This window comes from Cladophialophora psammophila, assembly GCF_000585535.1.
Source record: "Cladophialophora psammophila CBS 110553 chromosome Unknown aczJe-supercont1.5, whole genome shotgun sequence".
Lineage (NCBI taxonomy): Eukaryota > Fungi > Ascomycota > Eurotiomycetes > Chaetothyriales > Herpotrichiellaceae > Cladophialophora > Cladophialophora psammophila.
The window spans coordinates 919086-938921 of NW_006912926.1; the positions used below are offsets into that span (position 1 = coordinate 919086).

Sequence of the window (19836 nt, forward strand, 5' to 3'; positions counted from 1 at the left end):
CACTTGGGTACTCTGTACCTACTTGTTGCACACACCCGAACTGAAGAAGGCTATGCTGTATCACTATGGCGGCTCTCTGTCAAAAATCAGGGAACGGCTCCTCTTGCCGGGTTCTACTCGAAGGGCTGTGATGGCAGCTATTTCCAACCTGGCCGCCGTTTGCGTACGTAATGTTCTCCTCCATGATTTGATGCAGTGTGCTGAGCTAAGTCAAGGCTTACTTTGAAGATGAAGTATCTTTCGCCATGCATCGCAACGCACTACGTTATCTGGGCCAGTTCAAAGACAATGAAGATTTGCGCAAACACGATATTACTGCTTCTACCAAACGTCCTTCTAGTTTGTAAGTTTGTCTCAATGCTCGCGGACCCCAATCGACGTCGTTACAGAGATCTAACTTTGGGGTAACTCAGTCACGATGCATTGTCATACGCGCGACCAAGGACGAAGGGAACAATTTCCAGAAAAGATGCCCTCCCCGAGAACAGTTCGTCAACTTCAAAGGAGCTGGTATACCCAACCCTCCCTTTCTCCGCCGAACTGTCCGCGCGCCTCACCAGAGTTTGTGAAGGTTTCAGAGAGCTAGCGTTGCGCAGGATTCTTTCGACTCCAGTCATTGAACGGCTAGCCATGGAAAGAGGCCAAATTGTTCGCCTCGCGTCGAGAGCAACACGAGACCGCGAACAGTCCCAGGCTCTCCGACAAAAGTTGACACCGATGGAGCGCCTGATCTGGTTGGGCTTCTCTGTGTTCCATCTATACACTGCCACATACCAATTGGATCGCGAAGAAATGGCAGAAACATTCCTCGAGTGCTCGCGAAAGATGGTCCATGGCTCTCCAATAGAAAACGATGGTCTTTTATGGGGTGGGTGCGTGGTCACAGCCACCAAAGAAATTGAAGGTTGTTCGCTCGTCCAGGGCGAAGCCGTGACTAGAACCCTCCTATCGAGGTTCAAGATGAGCATCGAGCAAATGAACGATGTGGCACAGAAATTTCTTTGGAACGAGTCGATGAGCTCTTGTCTAACAGCGGCTCTGCGTCACCGCTTTATCGTTGCGCCAAAGATCGAAGAGACGGCGGAGTGGCGTACATGGCTTTAACAAACGTGTACCGATCTCGTCAGGTGGATACGAAATCTTCAACTCATCGATGACTACCTATGTGCAGCACCATTTCACTAGGCGGATTTGCGGCAACAACCCCGTCGCACTATTCTCCTGTTGACCTCATTCAGGTGATCAATTTCTGTCTCAACGGCCCGACACTGAAATATCCTTGGGGGCATCATTCGGGCTCTTTCACAGCGGCGAGAGCAGACTCCCGATTGCGATTGTTAGTCTCGGACACATAGGAGTCGAGATATGGTGGAAGATCCTTGACCTTGTTGGTGTCACTGGGGATTGGGGTGTCGAAAGCCTCATACACCGGCACCACTCCCGTCCAGGTTTTTTCAGTGATGTCGGATCTATTCTCGTCTTTCGCCTCATCATGAGGACCTCCTTGCCGGATCTTTCCGCTGCCAGTTTCAACCTTGACTCTCAGAATGGTGGTGGAAGTCATCTCCACGTTGTCAGGGGGGACTCTGGTGTTTTCCCAGCGCCCATCGACAACTTTGTTGGTGATCAAGCGCATGGCGTACAGTTTCTCCTCTTCCATTTCCACTGGCCGAGCGTATCCTTGCAAGACGGCAGATCGATAGTTATAACTATGGGAATTTGGGGTCAGGGACAAGACCAGGCCATCGACTTTGGTGGCAGCGACGCAGATGGGCAGGCCATTTGGAGATTCTCGAGCCAGGCGCATTATCCTCGAGCTGACGTAGCCATGAAGGTAACAGTCCAGCGGCTCATCAATGCTGGCTGAGGGATAGTCAAATGAACCCATGACCCCAATCATGGGCAAGATTGCTGGAAAGGGTTGCTCGGGGCTAGGAGCGAACGAGACATGAAGAACTGAGCTGGTGTTGATGATGGAGTGAATGACCCCCAGGTCATATGTGCCTATAAGATAGATGTCGGTCTCAAAACAGCTATTGCGGAAGGGCGTGCCATGTTACCTCTGTTGTTATATCGCTTCACAGTATTCTGGGGTTTCTTTGGATACTCGAGATGGCGCACCATGGTTGCTCGTGGCTAGCTAGGACTTTCTTTCTTTTTCAAGGCCGACGGCGATTTCACGACGTTCTGAAGGTCGGATGATGGATCAGCGTTTGCGCATCTCAGGCTGTATATCAATGGCTAGGTGAGTCATGGCCGTGCTGGCCCGTGCCAGATCGAGAAGCACTTGTTCTTGTATATCAAATCCAAAGGGCGTCAGTGGACGAGCCCCAAATAGGAAAGTGCACCCGAGCCGGCATCTTGCTGGTTGGAGAAGAGCGTCAAATGTGTCAAACGGGTCAAAGTGATGGATTGTAACATGTCTCTCCAGTTGAACACCTCGATCCTTCACCCATTGTGTCATCTCACTGCAGGCATTGCTTCAGAGCATGTCGATGCGGAGGACATTATGGCAGACGCTCATCCGTGCCAATAATGTCCTCGGCCATTCGCGAGGTCTTGGGGTGACAAGACGCCAGAGGCCCCATCTGCGCCAGTATAACACCGTCACCGTCAATGCTGCCGATCTGTCTTTCGGACAGCCCGTCCATGAGACTCACCCACATCTCCTTCGGCCGGGGGAGCTGACCCCAGGCATAACGGCGCAGGAATATGCCGATCGCCGCACGAGACTCGCAGCCAAATTGCCAGACAAAGCCATCGCAATTATTGCCGCAGCCGATCTCCAGTTCCGGTCTGGCAGCGTCTTCTACGAGTTCCACCAAGATCCCGACTTTCTCTACTTGACCGGTTTCAATGAGCCCGAAGCTCTCGCTGTCATTGGGAAAGATGCCACCGGCACAGACCATACCTTCCACCTGTTCGTACGGGAAAAGGATCCCAAGGCAGAGATTTGGGACGGCGCAAGATCAGGCACACAAGCGGCCAAGGACGTCTTCAACGCAGACGAAACGGGTGACATCTCCAAGCTGAAAAAGATCCTTCCAGACTTGGTGGGTGAAGCTTCTCAGGTCTACACAGACATCATGAGTCCCGATCTCAATCGATCGGCTCTCCAGCGGTTCCTCTTTGGGGCGTCCCGTAAGACCACCGACTTCGCCGAGCTGATTGAGTCAAGGAAAGTCCACCGGCTTCGACCGATCATGAACGACCTACGAGCCTACAAAAGCGCTGCCGAGATTGAGCTTATGCGAAAGGCCGGAAGAGCATCGGGACGAGCCCACACGGAAGCCATGAGAAAAGCATGGACGCGCGAGAAGCAGCTTGACTCGTACCTCCGGTATCGCTTCATCGCGAACGGATGCGACACGAGCGCGTTTGAACCTGTCGTTGCCGGTGGGAAGAATGCGTTGAGCATCCACTATGTTCGCAACGATGATGTGCTGCGGGATGACGAGTTGGTCCTAGTGGACGGTGGTGGGAAGTATGGTGGCTACATCGCCGACATCACGCGGACTTGGCCCGTGGGGGGTAAATTCAGCGATGCACAGAGAGATCTGTACCAAGCAGTGCTCACGGTGCAAAGGTCGCTGATCTCTCTTTGCCGAGCCAGCGCCAACATGTCGCTGGACAAACTGCACAATATAGCGGAAGAATACCTCTCCAGCGAGCTCCGGCAGATCGGCTTTGACGTCTCCTCCAAGGCCATTGAGAGTCTGTTCCCGCACCACTTGAGCCACTATATCGGGATGGACGTGCATGACACGGTGGGATACACAAGGAAAGTGGTACTGCAAGAGGGACACTGTATTACTATTGAGCCAGGGATTTATGTGCCCGACGACGGGCGGTGGCCGAAGCACTTCCGGAACATGGGGGTGCGGATCGAAGACAGCGTCAGTGTGCAGGAAGACAGTGCGTTTGTGCTGACGACCGAAGCTGTGAAGGAGATTGTAGATATTGAGGCCTTGAGGGGCTAGTGGGCGTGTATACAAAACAAATATGCTGGAACATCTCCGCTTGTTGCTCCGTGCTGTATGGATAGAAATTTCCAGCAAACAGACATGCTCAGAGTCGTAGAGACTGCCGTCTTGACGAGACGAGCATGATCAAATCCCTGATCTGTATATCTCCTCGTCCATTATTTTCGCCCGTCGTGTGAGATATTAATCGACGCTCGATACTGAGATTGGACCCTCATGACCCTGTTGACCCTCGAATCCATCAATCGCCACAGACGCACATCGCCGCCTCCCACCATTTTAATTCTTTTGACACCCGAGCCCCCTTGGGTCTTCCTTGCAGAGCACAGAGCACAGAGCACAGAGCACAGAGCACAGAGCACAGAGTCATACAAAGGGTATTTGAGGGTAGCATTGGCGGGTGTCGCTCGGATTGAATCGAAACGAATCAGTGCCAGCAACTTCATCACTCTTCCATCTCGTCGTCATCACCCTCAACCACCACCATCGGAGACAATGACGCTCACGAGGGATGAAAGCGGCACGCCACACCAACACCACCCCACCGAGACGAGCCCTCTCCTCAGCAGCGAGCAGAATGGCGCCGCCGTCGACCCGGAGAGCGCCCAGCCGGCTCCAGAACCAGGCGCCGGCGAGATCGCACTGGCCGAAGAGACCAGCACCAAGAAACTCGTCGCTATCATGGCCGCCACGTGGATTGGCGTCTTTTTTGCTGCCTTAGGTCCGTCTCTACGCTTTTGATCTGTTCACGGCCCCAAGCGGACGTTCCCCGTTACTGCTGCTGACCAACATGCTAAACGACAACAAACAGACACGACCATCGTTGCGACCCTGACAGCCCCGATCTCGTCCAGTTTCGACTCGCTGTCCCTCCTTTCGTGGCTGGCGACGGGCTACCTGATTGCCAACTCGGCGTGCCAGCCGCTCTCGGGCAAACTGACCGACATCTTCTCGCGGCGATGGGGGCTCATCTTCTCCAACGTCTTCTTCGGCGCGGGCACGCTGGTCTGCGGCCTGGCACCCAGCGCGGGAGCCATCATCGCCGGCCGCATCATCGCCGGCGTTGGCGGCGGCGGCCTGACTTGCATCGCGACCTACATTACCAGCGACCTCGTGCCGCTGCGGCGACGCGGTCTGTGGCAGGGCTACGGCAACCTCGTGTACGGGCTGGGGATGGGGCTGGGCGGCGTGTTTGGCGGCGTGCTGTCGGACAAGTTGTCCTGGCGCTGGGCGTTCCTACTACAGGTGCCCTTTATCGCCGTGTCGACCGTCATGGTCTTCTTCCTGATCGACATCCCCGTGAACCCGAGCACGAAACCGCCCCTGTCGCGCATCGACTTCCTCGGCTCGGGATTTCTCGTCTCCAGCCTCATCCTCCTGCTCCTGGGCCTCAACACAGGCGGCAACCAGCTGCCCTGGGACCACCCGCTGATCATCACCAGCCTGCTGCTGTCCCTCGCCACTTTGGGAGTCTTCATGTACCTGGAGTCGCAGCCGCGCTGGGTGCCCGAGCCCGTGCTGCCCGTGGCGCTCATCGTGCGGACCCGTACTGTCCTCTCGGCGTGTCTAGCCAATTGGTTCGGCACCATGTCCGCCTTCCTGGCCATCTACTACGTTCCCCTGTACCTCCAGATCCGAGGCCTGTCGGCCACGGCGGCCGGGCTGCGCGTCGTGCCCTTGGCGGCGGCCACGTCGATCGGCAGCCTGGCGTCGGGGTACGTGATGCGCGCGACGGGGCGGTACTACGTGCAGATGGTGGTTGTGATGGCGACCTTCATCCTGGGCGCGGCGCTGATCTGCAGTTTCCAGCTGTCCACGCCGCAGTGGATGACGTTCGCGTTCCCGACACCCCTGGGCTTCGCCTACGGCGGCATGCTGACCATCACGCTGGTCGGCATGATCAGCTCCGTCGACCACGAGCACCAGGCCGTCATCACGGCGGCCTCGTACGCATTCCGCTCCACGGGTTCCACCATCGGCATCACCATCGCCGGCGCCGTCTTCCAGAACATCCTGACCGATGAGCTTAGGGAGAAGTTCGGCGATCTGCCCGGCAGCGAGGGCGTCATTAGGAGGATCCGCGACAGTCTGGAGGGAATCAACCACCTGCCCCCCGGATGGGACAGGGGTATCGTCCTGGACGTATACATGGACGCCTTGAGGGGCGCCTTCGTCTCCGGCCTGGGACTAGCCGTGCTGGCTGCCGTCGCTGGCTTGGGCATGAAGGAGCACATCTTGCACAAGAACCTCGCGAGGAAGTGAGTGAGTGAGTGAATGAGAGGCGAGAGCGGGAGAGATACCATCAGAGGGAGGCCTCAAGCACCTATGTACGCGGCACCACACCATACCATAGCAAACCATGCAAAAGGTGCGAGGGGAGAATCTATCCATATGGGTTCCGATGTAAGGCTTCTGCATCCATCCATCCATCCATCCATTTATCTATCTATCTATCTATCTATCTATCAATACATCTATCGATGTATCTATCAGTCAGTCGAGGAAGCCCAAAAGCATACCGGCGTCAACCAAGCAAAATACGACCTCGACCCTCGACCACGAACTCGGGGCGTAGCCGCGTCGGTGTGGATCAAAATCGTGTATAAATGAAAGATAGAAAATTGGGGCGGGCAGGGTCAGGTCTTTTGCCCGGAGAATCGAAGACGCGTCCTTGTGTTTCTGTTTCTGTTTCTGTTTCTGTTTCTGTCTCTGTCTGTTTTGTGTTTTGTGTTTCGTCTTTGCCCTAATTATGTGCCTGCGTGCCCATGCCTGTAAGAGCTCTATATCCGGCCAGGTCACGGGCAAGAGCTCCTGGGCGTGCAGGGCCATTTGCTTTTAAGAACGCGTCCTGGTGTTTGTGTTTATTTTTGTCTGTATGGTCTTTGCCTATGTACCTATCTGCGTACAACCCATGAGACGCTCCAGATGCTCCAGACGCACCCACCGTCGATGTGGCCCGGTTGTCCTTTTGATCCGAGCAGTCTGGCCTGGCCTGGCCTGGTCTGACATGGAGCTTCTACTCGTGACCATGGCTGGCTGGCTGGCTGGCTGGATGGACGGACGGGAGGATGGCCCTGGACTCAGTCCTGCGATGGGCAGCTTCTTGACCTGCATGTATGTCATTGTTCTTCTCCAACAGCACGCGGCCAAAACAACTTCGGCAGCTGACCCGGGCCCGTTGCAAGTGTTATGTTTGCACATGGTGGCGTATGATGATGACGAAGGTATTTTTCATCCGTCATCACAGAGGCTCAACTAGACGGCAGTAGCTCAACTGAAGTCGGAGGAATGCCGCAATGGCCATGTTCTGGCATTCTTAACAAGCGGGTGATGAATCTCCTGTTGAGCCACACCTTGTACCACATATAGGTACATGCAGGTACGCAGTGAGGAGGTTTGGGGCATGTCAGATGCTGCAGACACAGGTATGTGGTCCAGAGGAACCCGAACACAACGGGCGATGGGGAGTCTTTCGGGAGCATGGGGCATCAAGACGCAAAGTAATACTGCAGACCTGCCTCACGTCAGGTTCCTCGATGTAGAGGACTCGTTTAATGAATGGAAAGTGGGTTCAACCACTACATTGCAAAACAGAGATGAATGCCTCGGTGTCGTATGATGTATCTGGCTGCTGGATTCGCCTAGAGGTTAGACATATCAAAACTTCTAGCAAACAAACAAATCGATATTGAAGGCCAGTCACTGCCATATTTGTGTGTGAAGGCTAAGCAGCCAACATGCTGAAGAGGCAGCTACAGTGCAAACCTGTGTCTCTCCCCAGCAGAATGCCCTCTCCCTGGGGGGGGGGGGGTCATTTCGCCGCAGAGCCGCAGAGCGGCAAAGCGCTGTTTGCAACAGAGCCCGTGATTGCTCAGTCCTAGAGAGGATCGATCGGCTAGAAAGGCCAGTTTGTCGAGCTGGAAGAGGGGGTAGTTCGGGCCGTAGATGTTCGCTCATCTGATGTGGCAAGCTTCGGTAGGTTTGAGACAAAAGTGACCCTAGGTTGGTGAGGGTTCGCCTCGTGCATAAGAATATACTGGAGCGGACGGGATGAACCTTGGCTTTGCGTTAGCTCTGCGTCCAAACTCCCCCTGCGGAGAGTTGTAACCCTGAGATGAAGTGAGGCGGGACCTTTGATAGCCAGTAACAGCCATCAGTCCACCTCCTGGCTGCTCAGGAGAAGGTCTCCAGTCTCCAGCCAATGCAGTAATAACCGAGAACTTTGCAGGATCCTCAGCTCGGCAAGCGATGTTGGACGGAAACATTTCTAGCAGAGATTGCCATTTATCCGCTGTGAGCCCGATTGTCGGGGGAGAGGAGAGGGACCCGAAACGATTGCTCTATGAAGACATGCTTGAATTGTCGCAAAAGAGGAACGAGTAGACGAGCGCGTTCTGCTGGATCATGATCAGGCTGAGGTAAGTGGTGTCCGCCGGGTGTTGAGCTTAGAAGGAGCGAACAGACCCGTGAACCACGGGATCCGGATCCCTGTTGAAGTGGGCGGATGAGAATCCACCTCCTCGAGGCCGGTAGCAGCACTCAGATCGACATGGGGTCCAGCATGCTAGGTTGGACAACGACCAGCACCAAGCCCGAAGTGGCGAATGGCATGGATAGTTCTGTAACCGCACGGCCAAACGGCCACGTAGAGCTCCATCCATGCATGGTCCCTTCATGAATGCGCTGAGGTGTTCAGAGCTAGGGTGGCCGGACCGGCTGGCAGGACGGGGATTGCTACGGGCCTCCAGACTCTTGTTTGCTCCAGAGCGCATTGCATTACCCCAGGGCGTCTGCAGGAAGTGTAAATGACAATTTTTTGACAGCGGCTTCCACCAATATCGTCGAGCCAGCTCAACATCATGCACGAGGTTCTCTGCGTTAGGTTGATGCTGGCGAGAATGTAGAGGAGATAAGCCCGATGCCACTATGTCGCTCGATGACGAGGGAACTTGTTGGTCTCTGCTGGCAGACCGATATCCTGGTTAATCATGATGCTGAAGAAGAAATGATGATGTAGCAGACTGATCGGCAAATCAGCAGCCAGGGCTCGCAGCAGAGTTGTTTGCTCTAGGCAAAGTCAACGGATGCCGGGGAAAGAATCCTCTTCCCCCTGGTCCCCCTTGCCAGCAGAAGGCTGGCAACCCTCTCGTTCGTGAGTGCTCGTGTCAACCGCCCATTAGCCATGTTCTCTCGAGCTATCGATCTTACACTCCGCAAACGGGTGGGAAAACGGGTGGAAACTCGGGTGGGTCCAGCCCCTTGCAAACTCAGGCGCAAAGAAATCCGCTCGCGAGCTGGGCCAACGACATTGCGACTCCATGCACACACTTGAGGACGCCACGCTGGAGACAGGCCGTCCTGGAACGCATTGATGGCCAGAGGAAAGCTCTTGGGTCCGAGCACCTGACGAGAGACGATATGGCATGTCCTTCCGTCGTGGAATGTTACGCTTGCGGCTATGATGTTGCCGACGGGCCGGAAAAACACTCCAAAACATCCGGCCTGGCCACAAGCAGGTTGACTGGGTTTATAAGACGGAAAGCATAGCCCTCTGGCCGTGATCCGCAAAGCTGTCAAGGCCCTTGCAGTGCGGGCCGTGGAAACTGTGACCCGCCATCATCGTAACTGCTGGGGCGTAACACGGCTCCATACCGAAAAGTGAGAGTGTTCTTGGTTCCTTCCAGATTCATCCACCTGTTGGCTTCTTAGCTTGGGCGGGTCCAGAGTCCACGACTCAAAATCTGCCACGCCGCATCACGTTGAAGAGAAGCATAGAAAATGAAACAAAGTTTGGCTTACCATGCAGTGGCAGACGTTGTGTTCAAGGCCGAGAAGCAGATGATCTGTCAGAGATGAGGGGGAGGACCAGCTCACATCCACTGAGGGTCTCGTGCATGGCGCAAAATGCATTCTCTCGCGTCACGGTTGGTTCGCCACTACCATTTCGACAGCGGGGAGAGCAGTGACAACCGGCATCCTCTGACCTCAAGTGACCTGAAGATTCAACTCGAAGCGAATTGAATTAGTCTCTGGTCAAAGCCACCGACATGTCTCACATAGCAAGGATCGGCGGGGGGAGACTCGCTCGAAAGCTATAAAGAGGGTTGGAAGAAGACTGATCTGTCGAAAAGAATCCCAACCCAAGGTCTTAAGCTTTGGCAACAAAAAGTGAATCGTGTTTCAAAACCAAATCTTCCACGCACACAGCGAGGCCTGGCCTCCAATACATCCGCCCACAACCACAAGTGAGTAAACAGTGACCTCCCAGAACGCCCCGCTGATATTGGGAATCAACAACAGACCTCTGACGACGACGGCCTCGGGTCCAGGATTCTGGCACCATAGCAAAGCTTCAGCCCAGTTGAGCAGCGGCAGCTCACAGGTAAGGCTTATCAGCAAAGATCGAGAAAGTAGATATAGCTCGACTGACCCGTCTGACTTCATGCAGATCCCCGAAGACTCCATTGGCTCTCATTCCTTGGGTTCCAAACTGAACAGTCAAGCAAAATGTGTTACTATGCCAGGACCGATTTCCGGTGTGGAGATTGGAGATGGGGAAACATGAAACAACGTTGTCCTCGCCAACCTCGAATCGGGGAGACCTGTGGCGCTAAACTGGTCGACACTGACAATCTGTCCAGAGCTAATGAAGATTGTAAACATTGCCAGGAGAAAGCCGTCAAAGAAAGGCGACTCCAGAAAGAGAGGGACAATCTCAGGCGATGGCAGCTTGAGGGCGACAGATTCTCAGCCAGTATCGCCAAGGCAGAAGACGAGATCGGTCGTCTCGAGAGGCAAATCGCGGAACTGGAAGCCAGACGCACATCTGTGGTGTTCAGCGCAAGAAGCGATTGGACTAACAGAGCCCCGTTAAGGTATGTACGAACTCTCTCGAACATGACCCCCCTCCGGGCGGCTAAGTGAATGATCAACCCTTCGGCTGAACAACTAGCCACTTCTCCTGGTGGTTTAAGAGCTCACACTGATCGAGGCAACAAAGAACCAGCTGAGCAGGAAGATATCCGTCAACCCAGCTCGACCAAAAGTCGATTTCTTGACAGGGAATGCTGTGGGTGATGACTCAAAAGTCGGGGGAATTGCTGGGTTCGGGGGAGTCCATATGGAAATGACGGCAGGGGATCATATCAGTCTTTCTTTCAGAGGATGGCCAGGTTGTTGGCGACTTAGGAAGGTTGCGAAAGTGCCAGGGACCATATCTCGAGCTGGACGGGCGCAACGGTTGATGCGGGAACCAGAATGACAAGATGTAGGCAGAAGCAGTCTCGATGAGCGCTATCATGAATAATGACCTCCGTTTCTCTTTCATCCTGGCAAGCATTGCCGTCATGCAGGAGGGGTGGCAGTGTCTCTTTGTAGGCGCCGTGGTTGCATATGTGTGGGGTTTGAGCTGGGCATCGTTTGGGACGAGAATCACTCTCAACTTTGTCTTTCTGCCTGGGAGGTGTTTGAGAACCCTTCTGTGCTCTTCATCATTATTCCTGCCTGCAGTCAGGCCTTGCAAGACCACACAGAGAAAGACCTTCACCAGCGTCGCTGAAGATTGGCGTCGTCGAACATTGAGCAGTGGATGAGTGTGGTGTGGGTGGCCCCTGACGACACAACCTTGAACACCCTAGTGAGGTCAGCCTACTCGCGAGACACCATACCAACTATGGTTAGTGTGTTTTTTAGACCCGGCGGCTGGATCATCATTGTTCCACTGCCGAGGTTGAGCGGCGAGCGCGGCTACCCCAATATGTTGCTTCCCCGCACCTCCATCAGAGAACGGCGAGGCTGCGGGTTGGGGCATACCAAAATCAATATCGCCGAGGCAAATCGTGGAGCCGCCGAAGCCCAAATGTCGGCAAGGAGAAAAGAGAACGGATGATATAGCTTACCTCTTCGATTCTGTTCACTCAGGGCACACATTCTTCCCACACAGACAGTCTGGTCCGCCCTCCTCGTCGACCCCGGGCGATATCTCAGGCTACAGACAGGCAAGATTCAACCACCAGAAATCTTCGTTTGGCATTTTCTCGCACAAGATGGCGCCTACATTCCCCAATCTAACCATTGACTCACCGCCCTCGGCTCCGGGCGTCCACATCATTACCATGAACAAGCCGCCTGAGAACCGGCTGAACCAGGCGTACGCGCAAACCATCATCTCAGCGCTGCGGTACATCGAGAGGGATCTGATGAAGCCCGACTCGCCCGGAGCGGTCATCATCTCGTCCTTCTCGGACAAGTTCTGGTGCACGGGTCTCGAGCTGGACGAATCCGACACCAACATCTTCGCCAACGCCGACGGCTTCTACCCTCTGCTAGCCACCTTGGTGGATTATCCCTACCCGACCGTCGCGCTGATCACGGGACACACCTTTGGTGGCGCGTGTCCGTTCATGCTGTCCTGCGACTACCGGATCATGAACAGCAAGCGCGGCTTCATCAGCATGCCCCCGGTGAACTTGGGCCTGCATTTCGACGGCATCGGGGCTCTGCCTCGGCTCAAGCTTGTGCCGAAGATCGCGAGGAAAATGCTGCTCGAGGCCCACAAGTGGACCGGCGAAGCGGCGCTGAAGGACGGCATTGTGGACGAGATCTGTGAGCCGGATAAGATGAGGGAGAGGGCGGTCGAGTTTGCAAAGACCATCGCGCCCAGAGCGACCATGGGCGTCTATGGCTTGTTGAGGGCGGAACTCTGGGGCGAGGCGCTGGACAAGTTCAAGGCGATCAGCTATGTGCATAGGAAGAGGGTCGGCACAGCCGCAAAGGCTAAGATCTAGATTGGAGAATTGTATACGAAAGCACGATCTTTTTCCCTCATCATCTGCCCCTTTTGCCAACTCTTTTTGGTCTACAATTTTGGCTTGACGACATTAAATTGCTCATGCCCCGTCGTGCCTAACGCAAGGGCCTCCAACCGTCTCCTGGCATTCTCTTCGCCTTCGCCCATCACAATCTCCTCGGTCCTCCAATCCGGATTGAAGGTCAGTTGATTCAGCGGATTCTCCTTGTGCGCCTTGTGGAAGAGTCTATTGTATACATCACCGTCATAACTTCCCAACGCACTCTCGAGCAGGTAATCTGGAATGGACCAAGCGTCCACGAGCCTAACGGCGTGAGGCCGCACTTGCGCCATCAGATCTTGAATCGCCGGTGCCACATTTTGCAGTCTCTCAATAGACAAGGCTTTGGAGAGGAGAAACTCTGAGGCAGATACATCAAGCGTGAAGAGTGCGAAGAGGCGGAACAAAACCTTCAACACATCCAAGGTCGCGGCATCAAGCGGAGGGCTTGGAGTGCTTTCAAACACGGCGTTGTAGAAGTTCGACACAAGGAGACTCTCGGAGTGGGCTCGACTGAGTTTGTGCAGACTGATCATCATGCTTGTCCATGGCTTCTTCTGAAGGACTCTTGCGTGATAGGCTTGGTAAGAGAGGTACGAAGCCCTGTGCTTGAATGCCTTGACCAGCTCCAGTGGGTTTCCCAGGATATCAAAATCGTGTGATCTTGATTTGTTGGCGACAAAGTCTTGGAACTGGACGTCCACGGAATCGGTCGGTTTCAATCGAGGATTCTTCGCCACCTCGGTCATCCTCTTGATCAGATAGGCCGCAGTCTGTTGTGTGATCATCCAGTTGTCTCCCTCTACGGTGGGCTTGGACAGATATTCATTGTTGAGCGCGATCATCCCGCTCCCACCCCCAAATCCGTGGCCTCCCATTGCGCGACGACAGGTCTCGATACCATCGGCTGCGAGAGTAGTGCACAGCGATTTCAAGCCGGAAGAAGCCGCGTGCATCTCTGCCAGACGGGAGAAGTCACCGCCTTTCTCGATCTGTTCTCGAGTGCCGTAGTAGAGCTTGTACATCGCTTCACCCGTGTAGTGAAGAGCAAAGGTAGTGGCTAGAAGTGGGAGGATGCGGATTTGTACCGTGGGATAATTGAGCACGGCTTGTTCAGGGGCGTTTGGATCCTTTGAATCTCGATCTGGAAACTGTTGACGGATAGACAGATAACGGACCGCGACCGTGACAGCCCGAGCCAGAATGAGTCTCGCATGCATGATGATCTGAGCACGCACAAAAGTTAAAGATCCGTAGACAAGGGCGGCGTTTTGAGGCTTGATATAGGTCCCGTTATTTGGGTCGACCCCGGAATACTTGGACAGCAGGGCCGAGTGAGGGACTCTGAATTGGTCGAAGAGCATATAGCCGTTATCCATAGCAGGGTAACCGTACTTAGGGCCAATATCACCGATCACAATGCCGTCCAGTGGCTTGTTGGTCTTCATATCTCTGATCTGAACGATGAACTGATGAGGACCATATGATTTGTACTTTCCAGTCGGGGGGTCTGGTAGCAACAGCTGGGCAACGACAATAGCATGGCTTGCCGTCCGCCCCAAAGCACCATTCCACCATTTGCTAGCTGTGATGGTAGGGCTGTGGATGATAAACTCCTTGGTCTTGGGGTCCCATTTGGCTTGACATTCGATTCCTCTGACATTGCTGCCGTGTCCGAGTTCAGTCTGTCCATAACAGCCGATGACCTCCCAATTTTCGACTTTTGGCAGCCAGTAGGCTCTCTGTTCGTCATTGCACTGCTCTCGAATGGAAGTGATAAACATGGTTACATGAAGAGCGTAGGGGCCCATCTCGTCCATCAGATAGTCGGCCATGAGATAGTCGTCACGGTCCCAGCCGTGCTTGAGGGACAATCTCCTCAGCGTCTTTGCTCGTGCTAGGCCAAGATGATAGCGGTCCGGACGGGCCATGTTGAGCTGATTTTTCTTGCAGAAGACCGGGATGGGTTCCAGTATCGAGAGGATCTTCTTCTGTCGGTTGAGGAAGTCATTCCGCGAAAGCAAGTGGTTTGCCAATTGGTCGGTATTCACGTTGGACCCGGCTCTCTCCTGAGCCAGAATACTTGGGCCCTGGGGTTCGGCAGGTCTAAGCGTGTCTGTGAAATCAGGCATGGCTGCAATATGGCGTTGGATGAGTGAAATTGGTGGTGGACGGGGAGGGGAGTCTCTACAACCTTTGCAGGATAGTCCTTCAGAAGGAACCCGGGTCAAAGGGTGTGAAGGAGAGAGAAAAGAAAGGGAGTCCTCTAGAAATACTCAGTATCTACGATCATCAACCTCGTCAGCATGTCCGTCGGTGCTTGTGAGAGGCAGCTCAGTCAACTGCTCCCCTCATCACAGGCCAAACTGCCGAGGCTGGCAGCGGCTTTTGTCTTGTTTCAAAAACGCCGTGATTGGGAGATTCGGTGTTTTCCCTTGGAGTTGTTGCGCTGCATGGTGAGAAGGCCAATCTTGCACCGACTTTAAAAGCCGGGGGGAAGACGAGCAGTTGGTGACCCAAGATGATGCCGGTGGTGTGACAACAAGAAACAACAGCCTTGGAAGAGATGAAGCAACCGCCTTTCGACAGAACCGACTTTGTCCCCAGTCACTCGGCCGACCACATTCTTCCCGCCGACCCCCTTTTCACCCGCCTGCTCACCCTTGCACATCGCCCCAATCCCAGGCCGGCGATACGCGATGTCAATGCAGGGATTGAAAGGACAGCCGCCCAGCTCCTGAGCGACGTGCTGGTCCTGCGTCGAGTGTTGAGAGACTCCCTGACACACGAAACCGTCCAAGACCTGCAGAATGGGCGAGAAGTCTATGTCAGTATTTTGGCGCCAGGGGGTTACGAGTTTGTGGTGGGTGTGCTGGCCATCCTTGCCTCCGGGGCTGCTGCCTCTCCCTTTAGCACCGCTCAGCCCGTGAAAGAAGGCTGCTACTACGTCAACAAGGCGAGGTCGGTTGCTGTCGTTACGGCCACGCCGGCTCTCAGGCTAGGTGAGGATGTTGCGAGGGAAATCCGCAAAACGACAAATCCAGACTTTGCCTGTGTGCCCATCAATGTGATCGAACGCGAGGCACCCTTCGCCCTCAACGATATCAAGATCTCCTCCGACCGGTACCAAGATCCCAATGCTCCAGGCGTGGTCATCTTTACCTCAGGCACGACGGGCCCACCGAAAGGAGCTGTGCTTCGTCGGGCTGCCATGGTCGATGGGTCGATGTGCTTTGCACAGCAGATTGGTCTGCAAGAGACTGATGTCCTTCTTCATCTCCTTCCTGTCCATCACGCGACTGGAATTTGGGTGTCATTCTTCCCTTTCATCCAGACGGGCGCTTGCATCGAGTTCAAATCCGGCAGCTTCGATCCAGAATGGACCTGGAATCGGTGGCGGAAAGGTGGTCTGACGCACTTCACGGGTGTGCCAACCATCTACATGCGGATGATGCGATACTACCTTGAACATGCTACGAAGCTTCCCCCAAATGAGGCAGCGACTTACAAAGCCGCTGCCGCAGCCTTCAAAGTCTGTCTCTGCGGTACCTCTGCCTTGCCCAAGCCGATCAATGATTTCTGGACAAGTCTCATGAATGGTAGACGGATCGTACAGCGGTACGGATCCACCGAACTGGGCGTCGTCTTCAATATGCCCGCAGATCCCAGCGAAGACATCCCGGACGGCTCAGTAGGAGAACTGACCTATGGTGTGGACGTGAAGCTCTCGGAGGGAGACGAAGGCGAAGTCCTCGCCAAGTCCTTCACCATGTTCTCCAAATATCTACATGACCCAGAAGCTACCGCAAATGCGCATGATGCTGACGGCTACTTCAAATCCGGGGACGTGGCTCGACGGGAAGGAAAGTACTACTTTATCGTCGGCCGCGCGTCTGTCGACATTATCAAATCTGGTGGGTACAAGATCTCGGCGTTGGACATTGAGCGAGAGCTGTTAGCCCTACCGTATATCGGAGAGGCTATGGTGGTAGGTGTTCCCGACATGGAATTCGGACAGCGAGTTGGTGCGGTTGTATCCTTGCGCAACGACGAAGTCGCCCAGAACTTTTACAAGAAGAACAATAGAGATCCAGAGAAGCTGAGCTTGGATGACCTGCGTGCTGACGTACGGAGTCGTCTCGCCGGATATAAAATGCCGACTCTGCTAAGAGTGATTGAGGGGGAATTACCCAAGAGCGGCACAGGGAAGGTGGTCAAGAAGACTCTTGGGCCGCAGTACTTCCCTGCGAACTACATCGAAGATAAGGATGTGCAGGTTTGGTCGAGGAAGCCCACTGCAAGAGACTCAAGGCTTTGATCTTCAGTTGAATCATACTCTAGAAATTAGATTTGATTGCATTAGACTAGGAGAGGGAAATCCAGGGCGAAGGACTTTCGAACTCGAAATCCCTGAAAGAAGCTAGTTCTAGATTACAAAAGGGACTTGTTCCGCTCAACTCTATCACAGGACCTCTGCTCTTGCCTTCTCATTTCCTCTCCTGTAAAGCAACTCACACGAAGCCGGAGCTTGCTATCCTCACCATTCAGTGATCGATTGTGAGGACAGGGCAGTTCTCTAAACTAGCCTAAAAATTCATCTGTGCTGGTTCATGACTTCCAGTGAATCCGTCCCCAGCGTTGACCGGAAGTTTGAGTCGAAGTGAGCGTGGCAGTGATTGTCATGGTTGCGGACGAAGTAAATGTCGTGGTCGCAGTCACCGTTTCGGTGGTGGTTGTGTAGTGCGTCCGCGTGCCCGTCGATGTCGTAATCGTCCTGGTTGTTCTCGTTATGGTGCTTGTCTCTGTTACTGTTCCTGTAACAGTCACGACGGGACCAGTGACGCTTGCAGGGCCTCTGGAAACTGTGATGGTCACGGTGGTAGCCGAAGCAGGGCAGCTGCTGCTCGTTGTGGTGGCAGCAGTTGTTGTTGTTGCGACGATGGAGCTCGTCGTAGAGTTGGAGGACGAGCTCGTGGTCGCAGTAGGAGCTGCAAAAGTGGAGTTGGAATTAGATGTCCAAGTGGTGGACCCAATTGTCACGGAAGAGTTAGATCGAGATGTTGTAGTTGAAATAGGAGATGCAGAGTTGCTCGTCGTAACAGTTGCATTTGAAGAAGCAGTCGTGCTGCTGGTGCTGCTAACCCGGGTATAGGTTGCATTTCCTGAGGTGGAGGTAGTGGCGGAGCTGGTCACCGACGGACCGGCGGTAGCAGAGTTTCGGTGCGAGGTAGCGGACCATCTGGAATGGCTGCTGCCCCAGCTGTGGTTGCGAGAGGAAGAGAAGCGGCCCCTACGCGAGGACGACGCAACAGAAGTTGTGTCAGGAGCGCCCGTAATTGTGCTTCCAGAGGTTATAGTAATGGAGCCAGAGCTGGCGGAGGAGCTTGAAATATCAGTCGAGATAGGGCCAGCCGGGGATGTGGACGAAGTAACCCAAGATGATGAGGAACCGGTCGTGACGGGTCCAACAAAGCTGATGGAGGTCGAAGCCGAAATTGTGGTAGAACTCTCAGTCGCAGATGTAGTAGAATTCTCCATCTTGCCACAATTTAGATCACGATAGAGCTGGAGAGCGACAGAATCCCTGTTATAAAGGGGGTTGTCGAGGTTCTTGAGCAGTCTGCAGTTATTGGTTGTGGCTGTAGTATTGAAGACCACACCCGCGCATCGACCTTCTTTGCTCTCGTTGGCAGTATCACAGCGAAGTGCGCACAACTCTGGGCTATCTTTAGTTATCCAGTTCCCTCGGAAGCTGCTCTCAGCATACGTGCGATCACAGACAAAGCCGTACCTCGCACAGCTATCTTCTGGGCTCAGGAAGCTCAAGTCTGCATATGGGCATGTACTGGGAGAAGAAGCCGCAGATTTTGTACTGGTTGAGATTGACATCATGGTGGAGGAGGTGGCAGTGGTCGCAGGGCTCTCCTGGTCAATCCAGCTTGTAAATGAGCCAGAAAAGGTGACCGAGTTTTGCGTAGTAGAAGTGGACATGCCGGAGACAGTTGTTGGTGTTGCAGATTGTTGCATCGAAGACGTGGCTGAGCTAGTTGTCATGGAACCAGCCGTCGAAAGGGTTGTGCTAATGACATGAACCGAGGAAGAGGCGGCGGATATTGAAGAAGTCGAGCTGGAGTCGGAGCTGACACTGGCCGAGCTGGTCCAATCCAACCAAATGCTTGCTCCAGGGTAGGGCTCAGTAGGCCAGGTTGCCGCGGTGTCGACAGTCGAGGAAGGATCCTGAGCAGAAGTAACAGAAAGCATTGTGGTCATGCCCAACCACAAGGCTAGAGAGACCAGAGAAGAACGCATGTTGGCCGGAAGGATTGCAGGCCCGGTTTCAAATGAGTGACAAATGTGAAAACGAGTGACTGGAGGAAAAGAACGAATGGACTGGCTTGATGGACGAAAAAACCTTGTGACCAACGACCGAAGCAAATATATAACTTCAGGCAGCATTGTAACAACATTGCAAATACCTCCCCCAAATAATGATTCAGATTAATTTTGGCTCAGGGAACCACGCAGCAATGTCTCGCAGATCCTTCGACAGAATGATGCGGCTAGAATGGCCAAAAGGGGTGTTTGCATCTGTACTGATCTGTGACAGCCTCGCAAGGAGTATGAAATGCCTATCTTGGCAAGCCAATGTCCGACGCAAGGGTGCTCATCGTCCGGAATAATATCAACAATGGCATTCTTAAGATAGGAAACAATGGATTCCAATAGCAAAACATCGGCAAGGGCATGTTTCACCCGGAAACATCAATTCGATAGCAGACCTCGAAGCTCAGAGCATTGCCCTGCCGGTGCGTTGATGAAGAAATTCTTTCTCCTCGTGGCGGCATCAATAGAGTAAGGCACACGAGCTGCTAGCCAGGATATGATCTGAGCTTCTTGACCCAGCGCTGGTGGATCAGGAGCATGAAGCGCAACGCAAATAGCACCATCAGAAGCCGGAAAGCAGATGTCTTGCATTCACAGTCGTAGATTAACAATAGCCGAGC

General features: G+C 54.0%; 9 protein-coding genes across 9 annotated transcripts; 6 read left to right on the plus strand and 3 right to left on the minus strand.

Moving 5' to 3' along the window:
• Positions 1-245: 245 nt before the first annotated feature.
• On the plus strand, positions 246-1104 carry A1O5_03972 (uncharacterized protein; the record flags this gene model as incomplete). The annotated part of the gene is made up of 2 exons (XM_007744581.1): positions 246-343; positions 414-1104. 2 exons carry the CDS (start codon positions 246-248, stop codon positions 1102-1104), a joined length of 789 nt encoding a protein of 262 aa, XP_007742771.1.
• A 184-nt stretch (positions 1105-1288) lies between these two features.
• A1O5_03973 (uncharacterized protein) lies at positions 1289-2124 on the minus strand (the record flags this gene model as incomplete). The annotated part of the gene is made up of 2 exons (XM_007744582.1): positions 1289-2004; positions 2061-2124. 2 exons carry the CDS (start codon positions 2122-2124, stop codon positions 1289-1291), a joined length of 780 nt encoding a protein of 259 aa, XP_007742772.1.
• A 365-nt stretch (positions 2125-2489) lies between these two features.
• A1O5_03974 (xaa-Pro aminopeptidase) lies at positions 2490-3980 on the plus strand (the record flags this gene model as incomplete). The annotated part of the gene is made up of 1 exon (XM_007744583.1): positions 2490-3980. One exon carries the CDS (start codon positions 2490-2492, stop codon positions 3978-3980), a length of 1491 nt encoding a protein of 496 aa, XP_007742773.1.
• A 498-nt stretch (positions 3981-4478) lies between these two features.
• Positions 4479-6245, plus strand: A1O5_03975 (uncharacterized protein; the record flags this gene model as incomplete). Its single annotated transcript, XM_007744584.1, has 2 exons — positions 4479-4704; positions 4795-6245. 2 exons carry the CDS (start codon positions 4479-4481, stop codon positions 6243-6245), a joined length of 1677 nt encoding a protein of 558 aa, XP_007742774.1.
• Positions 6246-10490: 4245 nt separating this feature from the next.
• Positions 10491-10829, plus strand: A1O5_03976 (uncharacterized protein; the record flags this gene model as incomplete). The annotated part of the gene is made up of 1 exon (XM_007744585.1): positions 10491-10829. A coding segment is annotated over one exon (339 nt), but the record flags the coding sequence as incomplete, so codon positions are not given.
• Positions 10830-12028: 1199 nt separating this feature from the next.
• Positions 12029-12769, plus strand: A1O5_03977 (uncharacterized protein; the record flags this gene model as incomplete). The annotated part of the gene is made up of 1 exon (XM_007744586.1): positions 12029-12769. The coding sequence occupies one exon, from the start codon at positions 12029-12031 to the stop codon at positions 12767-12769; it is 741 nt and encodes a 246-aa protein (XP_007742776.1).
• A 71-nt stretch (positions 12770-12840) lies between these two features.
• Positions 12841-14964, minus strand: A1O5_03978 (uncharacterized protein; the record flags this gene model as incomplete). The annotated part of the gene is made up of 1 exon (XM_007744587.1): positions 12841-14964. One exon carries the CDS (start codon positions 14962-14964, stop codon positions 12841-12843), a length of 2124 nt encoding a protein of 707 aa, XP_007742777.1.
• Positions 14965-15398: 434 nt separating this feature from the next.
• A1O5_03979 (uncharacterized protein) lies at positions 15399-17150 on the plus strand (the record flags this gene model as incomplete). Its single annotated transcript, XM_007744588.1, has 1 exon — positions 15399-17150. The coding sequence occupies one exon, from the start codon at positions 15399-15401 to the stop codon at positions 17148-17150; it is 1752 nt and encodes a 583-aa protein (XP_007742778.1).
• Positions 17151-17440: 290 nt separating this feature from the next.
• On the minus strand, positions 17441-19141 carry A1O5_03980 (uncharacterized protein; the record flags this gene model as incomplete). Its single annotated transcript, XM_007744589.1, has 1 exon — positions 17441-19141. One exon carries the CDS (start codon positions 19139-19141, stop codon positions 17441-17443), a length of 1701 nt encoding a protein of 566 aa, XP_007742779.1.
• Between the last annotated feature and the right edge of the window lie 695 nt (positions 19142-19836).